The 19,945-nt window shown below is 40.1% G+C and overlaps 1 protein-coding gene across 2 annotated transcripts in view; it reads right to left on the bottom strand.

Annotated features, from left to right (window-relative positions):
• The window catches only part of LRRC28 (leucine rich repeat containing 28), a 169,198-nt gene that overhangs the window by 27,939 nt on the left and 121,314 nt on the right, over positions 1–19,945 (bottom strand). For both annotated transcript variants that reach the window (XM_075557898.1, XM_075557899.1), the window contains one exon: positions 4,240–4,342. In XM_075557898.1, the coding sequence (XP_075414013.1) occupies positions 4,240–4,342 (103 nt within the window). The remainder of the gene's footprint in view (positions 1–4,239; positions 4,343–19,945) is intronic.

Below are 19,945 nucleotides of genomic sequence, written 5' to 3'. Positions count from 1 at the left end.
AGAGATTTGAGAGCACAACAAAGCAAGTCATACCCAGTCCTTATTACTAAGGAGTTCACTGTTACCAAAGGAGTTGACAAAGATGAATGACAGAGGTAATTTGAAAAGTACTGAGTGCCACAGATCATTTGTGCTTACACGCACACACACACACACACACACACAGTCACTCACACACTTGAGTCTTGCACACGTTCTTTCAAAGAGATGGTTCTTGGTAAGCAGTACAGATACCCTGATGAGGAATGCACCAGGAATCGAGTGCAGGCTTATCCCAATGACGTCAATACAAACTTATTGGGGAGGCGTGACAATTTAATTTTGACATAAGAACAAAGCTTATGCATTCAGGAAAGAAAATTTTACTAGCGTGGATATGTACAATTCCTACATAGAAGGTAAAATACGACACATATTTCTCAATTCTGAAATTGATTTCACTATAGTGTGCATGTCAATGATCACAAACTGCACAGTAGAGCACTCAGTTTCATGCCTACATAGGGTACAAAACCTTGATGTGCAACAATGATTCAAGAAAGGCTCAGTTATCTTAATTATGCATAGAAATATATACTTCTCAGCAGCTTAAATGTGAAAACATCATTGAAGAATTAATAAAATAAAAATAAAGACATTTAAATTATATCATGTAAGAGATGAAAGAGCTATTTAAGAAGTAAATGATCACAATTTACTGTAATATTTATTTCAAATCTTTATGACATCTTTTCATTTGTTCATTTATACCAACTATTACAAACACCACAACCTAAGTAGGAGTTCCCCAAAGCAAAATGAGCACAAGTCAATTCTTCTTCAAGTTTTGATAATATTTCACATACAAGTCAACAGTCTAAACATATTAAAAGAATCACACAATTGTTACCACAAGTTTAGAACATTTTCCTCGTTCTTGAACTAATTACTATTAGTCTCCTATTCCCACCTAACCTCCCTGCCATAACTCAAGGAAACTTCACGCAAAACCAAAATTGAGTTATCTAGCCTAACTAAATTTTCACATCTTCATCATTTGCTTTCCCTTTTGACTAATTTTTTCATTTATTCTACTTTGCATTACTTCTGTTTTCTTTTGAAGTTTTTTCTATGTTTTAGTTTGTTGCTGATTTGAGTTTCCATATCTTGTCTGACTTTCTTTCTATGAAATCCAGGAGAGGGAAATGTAGAGGGGCAGCAACTGGATGAACAGGTTCTTAGCGTTAGGAAGGAGAGCGTGGGGGATGGGGAGCTGAGAATAATGAACACCAGAATGAAGCCAATGTCCTAAACTTGTAGACGTGATTACACACCTCGCTGGACTGCTTAACGGCAAGGTCAGCAGTTTGAAACCACCAGCCACTCCTCAAGAGTGGGGATGTCGACTCCTGACAAGTTAGTCTTGGAACCCACAGGGACAGTCCACTCTATCTTACAGGGTCACTGTGAATTGGCATCGGCTCGATGGCAGCAAGTTTTCTCTATCTGCATTAATTCCACTTTCCAACACACTCTGTCTGAAGGCAAGGCCTTCAGTGGTCAGTGGTATGTGGGAATTTGCTGCAGGTTCACTCTCATGGGGACTCTGCAAATGGACTTTGGGTTCACTGTCATCGTAGCCTGCTGTAAAGCAGAAGCTCAGCATTTAAGCTCTAATACAATTCTTTCCTCTGATCTTGGATTTTATTGCATACCACCCTTGGATTATACAGGCTTCTTCAGTGTGCACTTAGGTGACATCTCATTTAGATGGGTGTTCCCACACACAATTTTTTGATGGTACTCAGCTATCAGAAAGACTAGCAAGTCAATTATTCATAGTAAGGAATCGACAAAAATTTACACTGACTGCTGAAACAACCATCGTATGTTCACTGACTTTGTTGTAGAATATAAGGCCCATTCTTTTTGTAGAAAATGTGATAAACAGTTAAATCTTAGAACCCCACGCTCACTACAAAACTTTATAATCCAGTTCATTTCATTCCGTTAAAATGGTACCCTTAACTTTTGCTTTTGATAGTATTATAATCGATTTAAAATGAAGTTGTATTATGGAAAGCTAAGATATGCACATATATACATATGAAGTTTTATACATGCATATATAAATACAAGGAGCTACAAAAGTTTGTAGAAAAATGGAAAGAAAAGCAATGGAATTTTTCCATGAGCTCTCTGAAGTCCCCTCACACAACTCATACAGTCAAAAGGATGAATAAACAAAGGAAGGAAACCGGAAATCACCAGTGTGCAGGTTCTCCCATGTCTTATTCTAGCCCTGCCTTCACTCCCCACAGGGCAGGTTCTGAACACACTTTTCCATTGAAATACTGGATAAATAGGTATAATTCTGTGGATGAAAACGAGTCAAATGACCTTTTAATGAGCTGGCTTGGAAAAATAATCAAAATAATTCTTGCACCAAGAAATGCAGCCCGAGTTCTCAATTAAATCAACAGCGCAAAAATACCTTCTGCATTGCAAACCATGTGTATGTAAGCAGGGGTGTCTGCATACCTAAAAGTAGTACTAACATTGAAAACGGAATTGTTTGATATTACCTGTTTACTCATTACTTTCTTATTATTACTAGCAAAAATCCAACAGTAATAAAGAACGCACGCTACTCACTACCTAACAATTTTCATATGTTGGCATGTTGCTTATTTCTCAAACATTTAGAGCTCTCATAGCATTCACTACCACTGTTATATCAAGTCAGTTATCAAAAAATATCCCCTCACTAAATGCAAATAGCATTTTTTCTGACAATCGATTGCAGCTCTGTCTAAATATTAATGTAGAAGGCACTTTATCTACGTAAAAGTCATTCTCCATTATGATAAGAGGCTTGAATCACATTTCTGTGAATCCCCTGAAGGTTCTGCTCTGAGCAAACTGTTTTGGAGATTGCTTGCATCATTCAATGTACATGGTGCTTGTGGGCATTTTACTTACCACCTGGAAAAATCAGGCTCTATTCTATGTAATTTAAGAACACACCAGGAGGAAGGATTCTAGTATCTGAAGAAAAATCAGAGCTAAACATCTTACAGTTTCTACGGCTTCTGATTCACAGTAAGTTTCGGAATACATCTCTGGGCTGGGATTTCATCAGCCCATATCTGAACCCAGCACTGGACTCATCTGGAGCTCTGCTGAGCTAAGCCTCGTAGAATTTGCTCCTGAGGGAAGGCCCCCACTCCCAGGACTGCCCTCTCTGGAGCCATCGTTACATGCTACTCATCCCTGGGTGCCACGTCAGCAGGCTTCCCAGACTCCTGGGTTGCTTCAGTGGGGAGAATAAAACCAGTTAAAAAGGGAGACGTCGGACAGTGCAAGATATGACAAAATAATAATAATTTTTAAATTATCTAGGGTTCATATAGGAGGGGGATGCAGGGAGGGAAGGAAAACAATGAGGAGCTGACACCAAGGGCTCAAGTAGAAAGCAAATGTTTTGAGAATGACGAGGTCAACAAATGTATAAATGTGCTTGACACAATGGATTGTGTCATTTTTTTATGAATTGTGATACAAGTTGTACGAGCCCCCAATAAAATGATTTTTTTAATTACCAAAAAGGTGGGGCTCTGGTAGCTGGGTTATACTACCTTAATGCAAGACCACTCTGGGAACTACTTCCAGGTTCCCACTGTATAACCATTTGTTATAGAAGCAGAAGCCAAAAAGCTGTCTTTCTAACGTCTGACGGAGAGGGAAATATTATTGCTGCTCTGAAAATAAAAGCCTATCATTTCTCATTAGCTGAAGCATTTGCTTTGGTTGCGGAAACAGGGGTTTGCATTGGGACGCTATTTACAACGTTGGTTTCTAATATTTCCAGCAGGCGAAGACCTAGATGCGAAGGCTAACAGTGAAATGAAATGGTCATTGCAATAGACTGCAGAGGACGGGAAGCTACGACACTAATAATGATTCTTCTCATTTCTATGACTGATACACATGAATTCATTTTTCTTTTGGCTGGCAACTAAAACACAACAAATAACTGAACCCACAGTCAACCAATTGAACCTAAAGTACAATTCAATCGCTTATACACTATTCTTATTTCATTGGATATTTGATTGAATATATATTAAGACTATATAAAATTGAACAAAATTATCAAAAGCAGTTCATTCACATCTGAGTTGCAACAGAACTAAAAATGAAGCGTCCTCAAAAGTATCAAGAGTTGAGCGATAACACAGAATATGAATTCAGCCTTACCCACTGCATCCAATGACTTTATTGTACAAATAGGATGGCAAGCCTTTCAGGTGAATGTTGTTATCCACATAAACATACTGTAGTTCTCGAGATCGACCTAAATCTGGATGAGAAAGAGCAGGACTATAATTCCTATCAACACGAGACAGAAATACTACTAGAAATACTCCAAAATCCCATCCTGGAAAGGAAGTGTTGTGGATTTAATTCTAGGCATGAAGTTCTATCAGCTGCATCAGCAGACTCTGGATCAGAAAACATGACTCAATCTATGGCTGATATAGGAGCCCTGAGGGTGCACTAGTTACATGCTGGGGAACCACCCCCACGATCAGCAGGACAAAACCACCAGCCATTCGGCGGGAGAAAGACTGGCTTTCTACTCCCCAAAACAGTTACAGTGTTGGAAACCCCCAGGGATGTCGCTATGAGTCAGCATTGACTTGATGGCTTTTTATAGGCAATCTCAATTTAAGAGTAAAGTTATTTTAGGTTATTTATTTAGTTGTTTCACTTTTGCCCACAGGAAAAAAATGCACTATACTAAGAATTGTTATTCTTCGATCAGCCTAAACAAGTCTAGCTCTGAATCTTTATCAAGATGTACTTTATCTCACCTCCCTTGGGCAGAATAATGGAGGGGATATGAAGGATAGCAGGGGATCAGGGTCTGGCTGGGCAGGAGTCTTAAAAGCCTAGGTAGGTATGGGAATGGGTAGAAAAAGCACAACTTTCATCCCAGGGAGGTGTAAGGTGGAGTTAGACTAGACCTGCAGGCCAGTAGTCAGGGCTTGGAATGCACCAAGAATGGGAAGAGGCGAGAAGGCCATGAAACAGGGTTTGCAATAAAGTAAGTCAGAAAGAAGGTGAACTTAGGCAGTTTCCCAGCAAAAGCAGGACAGTGGAGGAGACAAGGAGTGGTGGCTGCAAAGAGCTGAAGGAGATGTCCTGGGACATGTAGCAGGGACACTCTCAAGTTTAGAGGCCAAGCCGTTCTATCCTGCAGTACCCAGGCAGGTGTGGCCAGTTGTCCATCCTATTCCCAGTACTGAGGAGGACTGTTTATCTCCATTCAACAGAATCTCAGCACCTTTGCTAACTCTGCTGGCTGAAGCAAGCACTTAATCTTTGAGAGGTGCTCTGCAGTTCTGCTTATAAAAATAGGAAACAGGCTGAAAGAGAACTCTCCCACTTCATCTTTCTACGGTTTAAGAAAAACGAAGGTCCACATGGGCAGCCTGGCAGGGTCTCGGATGCATTCACATTTCAAAAGAAACTTATTTACCCATTACAGACCTTTGAGGTACCACGCTATTCCTCGGAGTTATAGATACGGATACATCATTCATAGATGTTTACACAGACATAAAAATGACAATTGAACTACACTGCTCATTGCCATTAGAGAGGCTTGCACAAAGTCTTGTGGATTCACAGAGTACTCTAGGCCCTGAACTATTTGGTACAGAAACTGGGATGGGGTCATGTGGGGTGGAGACAGGGGACTACCTCAGGGAGAGGTAAGAAAAGGTTAACATTACAGGTATCCCTCCCACGTGAGTCCCATTAGGGTAATCTTGTCGAGGACCTGCACTGGAGTAAGTTATAAAAAAAAAAAAAAAGAATCAAATTGGAAGAGAAAGGTCATCACAGGACCGGGGAAAGACAATAAAAAGGGAAGTCGTAACCTTAAGGAAAAGGAATTATGGGGTCACGTGGCTGAAGGCACCATTTACTGATGTGGTGGCTTCAAAATATTTCAGAAACATACGAGGTCGGAAGGACTGTGGCTCACTCTTTGCTTCACTGACGATCAGGAAAGACAGCTTCCATGGCCTGGAAGGCCATCCAGCAGCAGGCGGAAGTGTGCTCTCCACGTGCTAACCATGCGGATGAGCCTTCTTGGAAGTAAACCCCACAACCCCCGTCAAACCTTCAAATGGTTACAATGATCTACATGTACTGCCTTTCCACACATTTCACCCATTAATTTTAGCATCCAGAGATGGCACTTTTTAGTAATTATGCCAGTGTATCTAATGATAATTTATCATTCATCTTTTGGCCTATATTTATTTGTCAAAAATTTACTACAGAATTTTTCCTGTAAGAAGATTGCTTTATCAGTGTGAATTCGTGGATATTTATGTTACTAGTGTTTAATACCTATTATTTATTTTGTTGGTCAAAATGCTTCAACTCTGGCAGCTTTGCAGTTTAGTATGCTCTAGGGTTCCTTCAAGAGATGACCATTTTTTAAATTAGTGTCCTTACTTTCTGGCAGTATAGAAACAACTTTTATTTTCCCTGCCCCAACGTGGAAAGCAAGCACTTCTCCCAGGACTCCTAGCTCCTTGCAGTGAAGTACGGATTTAAACACCAAGATCTGCGCACTGTGAACTCTTGGTAGACAGGTCAAGGAACAGATAAGCACGAATCCACACATACATCTACATTATTGGATGAATACTTTTAGTGTACACTTATGGGTCAAAAGTGAGCACATGTGTAGATTGTTTGCTATAGGCAATATTTGTCCCTACAAAGGGGTTATAACTGTTGGCATTGCCACCAGCACGGCATGAAAGTACTAGTTTCTCCACAGTCCTGCAAATAAAACCATCCTGAGGTCAAAAATGATTCTCAGTGTTTTCTAATTATCATTTCTCTATATGTGGATGGGAACATTTTAAATATGTCTGAGTTGATTTTACATATTTTTTGTGAATACACTATTTTAAATATGTCTGAGTTAATTTTACATATTTTTTGTGAATAGACTATTGTCTTTTTATTTTACTTTAAAGATTTTGGTATTTTGCCTCTCATTTTTAATTACTTATTTTTTAATTTTTGTTTTTAAGGTGGTGAGGATAAGGTCACCTTAGTATAAAGGCAAATATTCATATGATGTGTAAGAGGGAGAAGACCCCCATCAATGTTCAAAAAGCCAGGGAAGACCTTCCTCTCAGTACAGGGAGGACAACCGGCGTCGTTTCGAGTTCAGTCCGCATAATCAGGATTGCCATGGTCTCTGCTCGATAGTAAGGCTCGTTGGGACTCTTACCTTGGCGAAAGCGGATCTGCCAACAGCTGGGTTTGACTAGATACTCTGACTAGACTCTGCAGATGGGTTTTGGGCCCCACCGTCCTCCACAGCCTTCTCCAAAGTGGGTGTTCATAATCTGATGCTTTGCTCCTCACCGTACTTGAATCTTGTAGTTGTCATCTTTGGATCACACAAGCTGGAGTGCTGCTTCTGTGTGGCTTTAGTTGGCGCCTCCCTTAAGATGGCTGCTTGTTTGAAACAAGCCTTTAAGATCCCAGACACGAGCTTCCTGATCTTCAGTGATCACTTCAGGAAGCAGGGCCATGCTGTAAGAACTCAATGTTCTTAAGTTGGAGCTAGTGTGAGTCCAGAACTCATGCCTGTATCTATACTTGCCTGCTTTTTTTAACTTGCTGTAACTTGGAAATGAATACACATATCACATCATTCCATAGTGCAGTCACATCACACATAATTGTACAATTTCTTCCATAATCAGTCTCCAGACAATACTTTTCCTTCCTGAACTTCTTGATGTCATTTCCCTCTTATCCCCCCATCCTTCCATATCACCCAAACCCTTGTTATGTTTCTTTTCCTATAGGCCCAGTGTCCCTGGGTTTCATTCACCAAAAGCCAGAGAAACAAGAAGTACAGATCCAAGCGTGTGGCCACCAGTGGCGGCGCACTTCGACACACACCCTGTGATACACAAGCTTAAGCACACACAGGAGCACAGGACTGCCGGAATAGTGCGTTATCTTGATACTGCATACAGGGCAGTGATGTAGTGACATCTTGTTTGTCCATCAACCAATACACCGCTCTGGTACAGCTGTCTTCTGCTTCCTCGGACACCGTGTGTTTTCTGGCTCAGTCCTTAGGTTCCAAGTGTGTCTGAGGTAGAGTCCAGCTCCCCCACTGCGTTCTCATATGGACTCTCCCTGATGCTTTTGGAGCATGCTGTGTACCCTGACATGGCAGGATTTAGTGCCTCAGAGACCTTTACATATTGGAGACATTGACCCCCTATCTTCTGTGGTGTACTGTGAATATTTTCCACTACTGTCAGTTATCATTTGACTTTATTTAAGGTGATTCTGTGTGCAAACATTTTAAAAATCATGACATAGTCAAATTTATTTATTTTTCTTTGTTGTCTCTGAATTATTGAGTCTTGCTTAAAAAGCTTCTCTGTGTCACCAAAGGCTAAAGCAGAATCCACCTATTATTTCTCTTGCTACATCCTTGCCTTTATTTTCCCCCACTTTGATCCTAATCCATTTGGAGTTGACACTGTATACAATGTACCTACCACCGACCAGCCCTTGTCAATTTATCACTGTCACAGAGCTCTTTAGCCATATATAATTTTCAAACAATAATAAAATCCCATCTGTACCTAAGAGGATAAACATAAAATGTACACAGTTCCGTATGTGCCGCCCTCTGTTAAACATAACATTCTATAAGTATGCACACAATGCAAACTAACAGCTAATACTTGCTCTTTTCAAATGATCCAGTTGTCTGAGCATGATTTACTAAAAAGTCCATCTTTATTCCAGGGACTTCAGAAGCCCTCTTTGCCCTAGTTGGTATGTGCTTTCGTGTTTAATACCAAACCCCGGTTGTCTTTTGCCTATTGACATGCCAGTAACACAGAGTTTTAAGTATCTAACTCCAAACTCACTGCCATCAAGGCAATCCTCAATCATAGTGACCCCATAGGACAGGGCAGAACTGCCCCTGTAGGCTTCTGAGACTGTAACTTTTCACAGGAGTAGAAAGACATTGTCCTCCTTCTGTGGAGCGGCTGGTGGTTTCAAACCACGGAACTTGCAGTTAGCAGCCCAACATGTAACCAAGACACCACAAGGCTCCCTGTGTTAGGTACATATTTTACAACACGTGTCTGGTGAGGCAAGTTTCCCCTATGTTTGCAATCGCTTTATTAATTTGTGTCTTAACATTTTCCATGTAAAGGTTTTTTAAATCCTTGTGGAATTGATTTCTAAATATTTAATTATTTTGTTGCTCTTTTAAACGAAGGGCTTCCTACCAGTAAATCTTCTGGTTATTGTGCATATGAAGGTCAATGATTTCTAATATCCTATCCTGTTATATTATTAAACTCTTATTTGCTGAGTGAGCTGCATTATTGGTTCCACAAGGGTTTCCAAGTGTATTCACAAGCTGTTTGCAAACAGATAGTTTTACTTTACTCAGAGATATCTGTAGAGATCATAGGATACATAATCAGAGCATTTCTGATGCCAAAATTTCTTCCTTTTACTTGTTTTAAAGTCTTCTTATCTGATGACCAGCACTATTTTACATTTAATTGCTTTAACTTCTTATACTCTGCTTTCTCTTAACCTTGTAAAATGTTGAGATGTAACTGCAACCATTTGTTTATTCTCTAAAATAAAACATAATGAAAATGAAACACTAAGTTCCAACAACACCACATTGCCTTATCTTCATATAAAAAACACCACAAGGAAAAAACCAGTAAGGCCAGGTATCCACTGCCATCCACTCATAGTGACCAAAGGTGTGTGTGGGGGGGGGGTGGGTGGATTACAGGTTCTAGAAAAAAAGAACTGTTGATAAAGCAAGTTGTAAATATGTAAAAATATCATGGAACTGTTGGTTGGTGCCAACACCTTGGTTCCAATTCATTGTGGTTTCATATACAACAGAACGAAACACAGCCCAGTATGTGCCATCCTCAAAATTGTTCTTATATTTCAGCTCATTAATGCAGTCACTGTGTCAATCCATCTCGACAAAGGTCTTCCTCTATTTCACTGCCCTGATACTTTACTAAAACTGATGTCCTTCTCCAGAAACTGGCCTATCCTGGCAACATGTCTAAAGCACTTGAGACAAAGTCTCACCCTCCTTGCCTTTAAGGAGCATTCTGGCAGTACTTCTTCCAGGACAGGTTTGTTTGGCGGTCCATAGTATTTCCCATATTCTTTACCAGCATCATAATTCAAATGCATGGATTGGACTTTGGTCTTCCTTATTTAACATCCAACCTCAACATGCACATGAGGTAACTAAAAATACCATGGCTTGGGCCCGGTGCACACCAGTCGTCAAGGTAACATCCTTGCTTTTTAATACTTTAAAAAAGAGGTCTTGTCTAACAGAATGACCCTGTGCAGTGCTTCATTTGTTTCATGACTGCTGCTTTCATGAGCAGTGTATGTGGATCCAAGCAAAACAAAATCCCTGACAACTTCGATCTTTCCTGTTACCTACTGGTCCAGTTGTGAGGATCTGGGTTTTCTCTACATTCAGCTGTACTCCATCCTGAAGGCTGCAAGTGCTTCAGGCCCTCTTCCCTTGCATCAAGCAAGGCTGTGTCACCTGCACATCACAGGTTGTTGAGAAGCCCTCCTCCAATCTTGATGCCATATTCTTTTTCAAATCACCCAGCTTCTTTGATTATTTGTTCAGTATACAGATTGAATGAATATGGTGAGAATAAACACCCCTGATGCATACATTTCCTGATTTAAAATCATGGAGTATTTCCTTATTCTGTCCACACAACAACGGCCTCTTGCTCCATGTACAGGTTCTATGGGAGCACAATGTAGCACTCTGGAACTCTCTTTCTTCTTCAGGCTATCCATAGTGGACTACGGTTCGCACAGTCAGATGCTTTAGCATTGTCAATAAAACACAAGTAAACACATTTTCCTGATATTCTCTGCTTTCAGCCAAGTTCCATCTGACACCAGCAACAGTATCCCTGTTCCACGTCCTCTTCTGAATCCGGCACAAATTTCTGGTGGTTCCAAGTCAATGTCCTCCTGAGACCATTGTTAGATGATCTTCAGCAAACTTTTCCTTGCATGTGTGTTAGTCTGGGTAGATCAGAGAAACAAATTCACAGACACTCATATATGTATAAGGAAAAGCTTTATATACAAGAGCTATTGAATATTGAGAATACTTTCTAGCCCAGTCCAGATCAAGTCCATAAGTCCAATATTAGCGCATATTTGTGATACCAATCTATAAAGTCCTCTTCAACGCACAAAACACATGCAATGATGCCAAATGCAGGAAGATCGCAGGCCAGTGGGTGGAAAGTCTTGCAGATCCAGTGGCGGTAGAGGCATCTCAGCGCTGGCAGTGGTCTCCACGTGGCTCCTTCAGCTCCATGGCTCTAGCGTGGCTCCATGTGTCTTGTCAGCAGGCATGCCTCACAGGGAGTGAGCCTGTGTCCTACCTCCAATGAGCTATTTATCTCCTTAGTGCCTCCAAATGAGGTCATCAAGCTGTAACCTGACTGACAAGCTAAACTCCACCTTCACTCTAAGTCTGAAATTGAAAATAGATTATGTAACTACCACAGACCACCCCTTGTCAATTTATCACTTTCACACAACTCTTTAGCCATATATAATTTTCAAACAATAAAATCATATCTGTACCTATGAGGATAAAACTAAAATGTACACAACTCAATATGTGCCACCCTCATTTAAATATAACATTTCATAAGTGAGCAAAACAAAAATATCCCATTTCTAATAATTGAAGTTAAGTAACATGTATACCTTAATTCTATCATTCTATGAATATATTTCCCCACCTATGAGACTTTGTAAGCCAGCAACTTCATGCCTTTATCCTCCCAATTTTGGATATCCGATTTCTAAACTATCTACTTACATTAACCCAGTGCTCTGAGGAGACAATCATATTCTTTGATGTGAACAATCTTCATTCCAGTTTGGAACTTTGTGAGTTTGCATCCATAAGCAAAGTCAAATCAGGACAGGCCATGCATAAAGTCTGCAGTACTATGCACCAGTTCAAAGGCTTAAACATCTTCTCTTCATCTGGTCGGGTTCTGGTAAACTCAATGTGGGCTGCCTCACCACAGGGTACCCATTGGCCACCTTGCCTTTAGATCGTGGCCCCATCACAAATTATCAACAAGCCACTCTCACCTTCTCCTCTAGTTCCTGTAAACCAGGTCCACGGGTGTCAGTGGCCAGACTCAACCTGTCGCTTTATTGCTGCGTTTCTCCTACTTCTATTCAGTAAGTGGATCCAGGTGGTCACATAGCAAGCCTGCCCACAGGCTCCCTTTAACACTCAGTCCTACAGTCCTAGAGAGGAGTTTTCTTCATAGTTCCAGATTTTATCCAGCTTCTGACAAAAAACACTAATTCAAAAATCCAAAGAAGTCCTTTTCCCCCCTTCAATCTGTCAATAGCCCTGAGGCAAGTCTCTTCACCTTCTAATGTCCTGAGCACTGAAGGACACTGGGTGGGGTTTATCTCTTCAGAGCCTTCTTTTCAGGCTCTTAAACCCATTTAAAGACCAAATTTTAATGACTCAAGGCAAGTGGGCTTATAAACTCTCTATTTTCATACTTCCCAATAATCATTTCTATCAATCATTATATCAATAATAATAGGCAGAAGAAATCAGTATAAAAAAAGTAGAATCAGATCCAAAACTGGATTCTTAAAACAGTCAAGTTCAATCCTTATTTGGCTTATCTTAATCCTTATCTAAACTATTCTACAGCATCAAGCCAGAGCCAGGCTTTCTGTCAGACATTTTTACCTTCTGTCAGCCATTTCCCCTAAGCAGCTCTGAGAAATTCAAGAGGCAATTTTGTCTCCTGAGCTCAAAATACACATTAATCAGATTTATTTTTGCCATTTCCCACAGGAATAACCAAAGACCACAAGCAAACGAAATAATCAAAACTTTAACCTCCCGTATTTCTTTCTAGAAAACTCAGTAAACTGCATGGACATAGCTGACCTCTGGCCAGCCAAAGAAGAAAAACGACTACGAAGCAGAGGTCAAACAAGGATCCACTTTCCATTTTTTATTATTTGTTTCTCTAGTACCCCACTCCCGGTACCAATTGTGTTAGACAGGGTTCTCTAGAGAAACAAAACCAGGACACATTCACATTGGAAAAAATAATTATATATATATATTATTATTATGTAATAGCTAAGTAGTCCACACAGCAGTACAGAGCGCTCAGTTGAACGCACTTCCGTGAAACAGTTGATATACTGGAAGTCCTTCAACTCATGAGACCTGCTGGGTCCAAGATCAAGGAAGCTGACAGCTGAGCCTTTCCTAGGGAATGCAGGAAGTCCAGCCACTGGCAGTAAACAGCTGGGTAGGTCACCAACAGCTCCTGAGCTGCTTAGTGAAAAAGGCCCGGATGGGATTCTGAAACTCAAGCAATGCAAGATGACAGGATCCGCCAACCTCAAGTTCAAGCGATATATACACCAGCAGCGAGGTGAAGCAGGTCTCAAAAGAGCCTCAAGCTCTAGTGACACAATCCATGAGTTGGGTATCCTACAGGTAGTGGAGCTCACAAGTTGAGGCAGAGAACTAGTTAAAGCAGATGCATGCTGGTCCAATCACCAGCGAGCAAGAGAGAGAAAAATAGGGGAGGGCCTTGACTAACCATTTATTTCTTTGCCCTCCAATCAAACTGTGACCTTATTAATCCCACATGTTCCTACTGGCCACATTGGCACAATAAACCTACCTTTCACAATGTGACACTGATATTTTACTGTAACTTGAGCATTCTGTTGAGCCACTTTTCTATGGATCTCTTCCAGTCAGTTGGCTAAGTAGCTAGCAAATGTACTTGAATAGATGAGTACTTTTAGTATTTCAGTAGCTTGTGGGAACATTTCGATTGGCATTCCATAGATTCCTGGGGCCTTGCTTTTGGCTAATGCTTTCAGTGCCGTCTGAATCTCCTCCTTTAGTACCACTGGTTCTTGTTTTTATGCTACCCCTTGAAATGGTTAAATGGCACCCAGTTATTTTTGGCGCAGTGACTGTGCATTCTTTCCACCTTCTTTTGATGCTTCCTGCTTCACTGAATACTTTCTCCCACAGAAATCTTTCAATGTTGCAGCTCAAGGCGTGGCTTTTTCCTTGAGTTCTTTAAGTTTAAGATGTGCTGAGTGTGGTCTTCCTTTTTGGCTTTCTAATTCAGGGTCTTTGTACAGTTCATTGTAATAAGGCTTTGTATTCTCTAGATGCCCTCTTAACATTTTGGGTTAGCTTTTGGACTTCATCATTTTTTCCATCTTAGCTAATCTCTGATTAAAAGAAAATTTCAGAGTGACTTTTGACATTCATAGTGCTTTTTTTTCACTTATGTCTTTTTAATGACCTTTTGCTTTCTTCATGAATGATGCTCTTGATGCCCCCTCCCACAGCTCATCACAGCGAATACCACACCTGTCATTAGTGTTCACCCCATCAAATCTGTTCTTGTGATGTTCATGAAATTCAGGTGGGGTAGACTGAAGGTCATGTTTTGGCTCTTATAGACTTGTTTTAATGTTCTTCAGCTTCAACCTGAACTTACCGATGAGCAACTGACTACACCACAGTCCTGGTTTTAGCAGCTAAGATTCAGTTGCACCATCATCTCTTCTCCGAATTCACAGAAATAGTACATTTGATTGCTGTGTATTCCATCTGGAGGAGTACATGTGCACAGTCACCTTCTGCTTTGAAAATAAGGTATTTGTAATGAAGAAGTTATTGGTCTTGCAAAATCCTATAATGCGATCTGGCTTCCTTTTGATCACCAAGGTTTTCAACTACGACTCCTTCCTCTTTGTTTCCAACTTTTGCATTCTAACAGGCAATAATCATAAGCGCATCTTGATTGCATGTTTGAACAGTTTTAGACTGAAGATGTCGGCAGAATTCTTCAACTTCATCACTAGTTTTAGTGCTTGGTGTATCAATTTGATAATAATTGAAACGATCGGATTTCTTTGAAGGTGGATAGATATAATACAGAGATCATTGTACTTCAAAATGATCTTGAAATGTTCTTTTTTGACGATGAATGCAATGCCATTCCTCTTGATTATTTCATTCCCAGCACAGTAAACAATATGATTTTCTGCTTCAAAATGGCCAGTGCCAGTCCATCACAACTCATTAATGCCTAGAATGCTAACCTTTATTATCAAATTTCATTTTTTGACAACTTCTAATTTTCTTATATTCATAGTGGGTACTTTCCAAGTTCCAATTATCACCTACTCTGTGCTGCTATGTCTTCTCATTTTGAGTCATGCCCCATCATCAAATTAAAGTCTAGAAGGTTTGACTTTCACAGGTTATACTCCATCCACATCATTATGATCAACTAAGGCCCTTGAAGTTAAGAGAATCACACTGGACTAATCTGGAAGAGTGTGTGACCGACAAGATAGCACAATGTGGGGAATAAGAGGATATAAATATGTCTTCTTTCACTTAGTAGCCATGTGAACAGAGCCTCTTTGCACCTGATTCTAAATTCATTAACTACTCTGTTTTATACCATGCTGTTATAATTAAATGTGAAAATAATATGTGAAATAAAAAGCACAATATGTGCCCTTGCTCATCAGATACAGAATTACAAAAACACTATAAGGCACTATTAACAGTAGTAGAGTCAACTCTAATGACATGGTAAAGCTTTAGGGATTCCCATTGGCTGATGGGTATGACCTGAGTTATAAGGAATCGTTTCAAATATATATTAATAAACAGAACTTGGAATTTATAAAATATGAATCTAGGAAAATCGGAAGCCATCAAAATTAAATGTAACACATGAAGATTGATTTCCTATGCAATAGTGAGCTAATGTGGACTGATATTGTCCATGTTGAGGTGGGCAATTATATGATTTACCATGCCACGAGGTATAGCATACCATTAATGGTCAAAAAGGATATTGAAAGACCTATCTTGAAGTATATTGCCTAATAGGATATCAGTATGCATATAGAAAATCCAATTAATATAACTATTATTATAATTTATTTGCCAACAACTAAAGGTAGTGATGAAAATTGAAGAATTCTTCCAGCTTCTTCAGTCTGAAATTGATCAAACAATCAATCAAGAAAAATTGATACTAACACTATACCAAAAAGAACTAGTTGAGATTCAACCAGATAATAATAGGCTATTAGATGCAAAAGTTAGAAACAAAGTAGAAGGCACACAAATAAATATGGCCATGACAACAAATTTTTTGTCAAAAGCAATGACTTTATTACAAACACCTTATTTCAATAACACAAATGGCTACACACGTGGACTTCTCCAGATGGAATATACAGAAATCAAATTGCCTACATATGTGGAAAGAGATAAGGGACACGCCTAATATCAGCAGCCAAAATGAGGGCAGGGGCTGACCATGGAATAGACCATCAGTTGCTCATAAGTAAGCTCAGGTTGAAGTTGAAGAAATTAAAATAAGTTCACAAAAAAAACCTAAATGTGACCTTGAGTATATCCTACCTGAATTTTAGAACATCTCAAGAAATAGATGGGACTCGCTGAACACGGATGAATAAGTCTCTGTAACAACACGAATAACAAGACCTGATGAACTGTAGGATGACATCAAAAACATTAAACATGAAGAACAGCAAAGAAAGAAATGATCAGGGTGCATGTCAGAAGACACCTGACACTTTTTCTTTGTCATAGAGAAGTTAAATGGAAGAGATGATGAAGTGAAAGAGCTGAACAGAATATGTCAAAGGGTAGCTCAAGAAAACAAAGTATTATAACAAAATGTGCAAGGACCTGATATTAGAAAAACTCAAGGCTCAAGCCTTAAGTTGTAATATTAACAAAGTCTATGAGCAAAATACTGTAAGATGCAGGAAGCATACAAAAAGAAAAAAAGATGAGAAGACACAGAGTCACTGTACCAAAAAGAACTGGTTGAGATTCAACCATTTCAAGAGGTAACAGACAATTAAGAGCCAATGGTATTAAAGGAAGAAACCCAAGCTGCTCTCAAGGCATTAGCCATGAACAGGCTCTAAGAATTGATAGAATACCACAGGTACAGATAAGAGATAAGAGCTCATGGAATCCAGGAACAGGAATGGGAGTAGGGATACCAGGTGGGTAGTCAGAAGGTAGGGAGAGGAAGGGAGAAAGAGGGAACTGATTGCAATGGCTGACATATACCCCTTCCCCCAGGGGAATGAACAACAGAAACCATGAGGGAAGGGAGACAGTGGTTAGTGTAAGATATGAAAATAATAATAATTTATCAAGGGGTCACGAGAGTGGGGGGTGAGGGGAAGAATACCAATGGAAATGTTTCAACAAACTGAGGAAGTATTGAAAGCACTCACTCATCTATGTCAAGAAATTTAGTACACAGTGACCTGCCAACCAAATAGAAGAGATCTATAGGCAGAAATGATCTAATATGTAGAAACGATCTAATAATATCATTAATATCATGAGTCAATTAATATGCCCTGCTAGCCTTAATTCCTTATGTAGTATAATTCTGGACTTTATATGTCTGCGGCTATAGTCTCATTTTAGAAGATAATCTTTACTACTGCTCAAGGATAGTGTGGGATTAGGATTTGACCTTAATACAGGGTATGAACCAAGCCACATCTTTTGTTTTCTTGGAGATATATAGATATATTATAAATGGATTTTCCCCAAAGCCATGTGTGTGTGTGTATGTGTATTACATATATATATATATATATATATTACAAACAACACCTTCAAAGGACTCTCCATTACACTGAATACATTTGGCAATCTACAATTCTATTCTTGGAAACATTTTTCAAACTCACCTGTTTCAATGGCTGACAGCACCTCCCTCATTTTTTCCTTCACCTCTTCTACGTCTTCAAATCACTGTCCTTTCATGTCCCTCTTCATTTTTGGAAACAAAAGGAAGTCACACTGAGCAAGGTCAGGTGAGTAAGGTGCATGAGAAGAGAAACATGCTGCTTTTTGCCAAAAACTGGCACACCGAGATGGCTGTGTAAGCAGGTGCCTTGTCATGGGGGCAAAATCAGTCCGTCATCTGCCACCAATCAGGCCTATTTCCTCTCCATTTTTATATATAAATCATTTTATTAGGGGCTTATACAATTCTTTTCACAATCCGTACATACATCATTTGTGTCCAGCACATTCATACATATGTTGCCATCATCATTCTCAAAACATCTGCTTTCTACTTGAGCCCTGGGTATGAGCTCCTCATTTCGCCCCCCCCCCTCCCCACTCCCTCTCCTCCTGAACCCTTGATAATTTATAAATTATTATTTTATCTTTTCTTACACCATCCAATGTCTCCCTCACCCATTTCTCCACTGTCCGTCCCCCACCAGGGTGGAGGTTATATGTAGACCTGTCATCTGTTCCCCCTTTCTCCTTCACCCTCCCTCCATATATCACCACTCTCACCACGAGTCCTGAGGGGTTCATCTGTCCTGGATTCCCTGTATTTCCAGTTCCTCTCTGTGCCTGTGTACATCCTCCTGTCCAGCAGGATATGTAAGGTAAAATTGGAATCATGATAGTCGGAGGGATGAAGCATTCAAGAACTAGAGGAAAATTGTATATTTCATTGTTGCTACACTGCATTCTGACTGACTTGTCTCCTCCCTGCAGCCCTTCTACAAAGGGGATGTCCAATTTCCCCCAGATGGGCCCTGGGTCCCCACTCTGCACTCCCCCTCATTCACAATGTTATGATTTTTTTCTTTTTTGTCTTTGAAGCCTGATACCTGATCCCTTCGACGCCTTGTGATCTCACAGGCTGACGTGCTTCTTCCATGTGGGCTTTGCTGTTTCTCAGTTAGATGGCCCCTTGTTTATCTTACAGCCTATGGGACCCCAGAGTCTATATATTTGACAGCTGGGCACCATCAGCTTACTTCACTGCATTTGCCTATGCACCTGCTTTGTCTTCAGTGTTCATGTTGGGGTTGGCTGGTGTGCTTCTTCCATGTGGGCTAGATCAAGGCCTAGATGGCCACCTGATTGTCTTCAAGCCTTTAAGACCCCAGATGCTATATCATATGATAGCCAGGCACCATCAGCTTTCTTCACCACTTTTGCTTATGCACCCAGTGTCTTCAGTGATCAAGTCAGGACAGGCTGGTATGCTTCATCCATGTGGGTTTTGTTGTCTCTCAGCTAGATGGCTGCTTGTTTATCTTCAGGTCTTTAAGACTGAGGTGCTATATGTTTTGGTAGCTGGGTACCATCAGCTTTCTTCACCACCTTTGCTTGTGTACCCGCTGTCTTCAGCGACTTCAGGTGCTTTATCTGTTGGTAGCCGGGCACCATCAGCTTTCTTCATCACATTTGCTTGTGTACCCATTGTCTTCAGCGATTGTGCCAGGCAGGTGAGCATCTCAGATTGCCGAATTGTTAGAACAAAGTGTTCTTGTGTTATGGGAGTATTTGTGCAGGAGCCCACTGTCCATCTGTTTTCTTAATACTAAACCTATAAATATATGTACATAGATCTATTGCCCCCTTGTCATATAAAAATATATTTACATCTTTATACAATCAGGCCTATTTCTCGTCATACATTCTTACACAATCTTTTCAGAACTTCTAAATGGAAGCTTGATTAACAATCTGACCTGGTGGAATGAACTCCAAATGCATTCCTCTCCACACATCAAAAAAACAAAGGAGGTTCGGTTTTGGGGGGGTACCTCCTCGTGTATATAAGGGGTGTAAATTAAAAAAAGAGCAACTCGCTCTGGGTTAGTTCACCCAGTGGCGTTGTTTGGGAAGGTTCTCTTA

The sequence above is a fragment of the Tenrec ecaudatus genome, chromosome 9, assembly GCF_050624435.1.
Source record: "Tenrec ecaudatus isolate mTenEca1 chromosome 9, mTenEca1.hap1, whole genome shotgun sequence".
Classification (NCBI taxonomy): domain Eukaryota; kingdom Metazoa; phylum Chordata; class Mammalia; order Afrosoricida; family Tenrecidae; genus Tenrec; species Tenrec ecaudatus.
The sequence above is the reverse complement of the archived record's forward strand: the minus strand, read 5'-3'. Positions and strand labels throughout refer to the sequence as shown.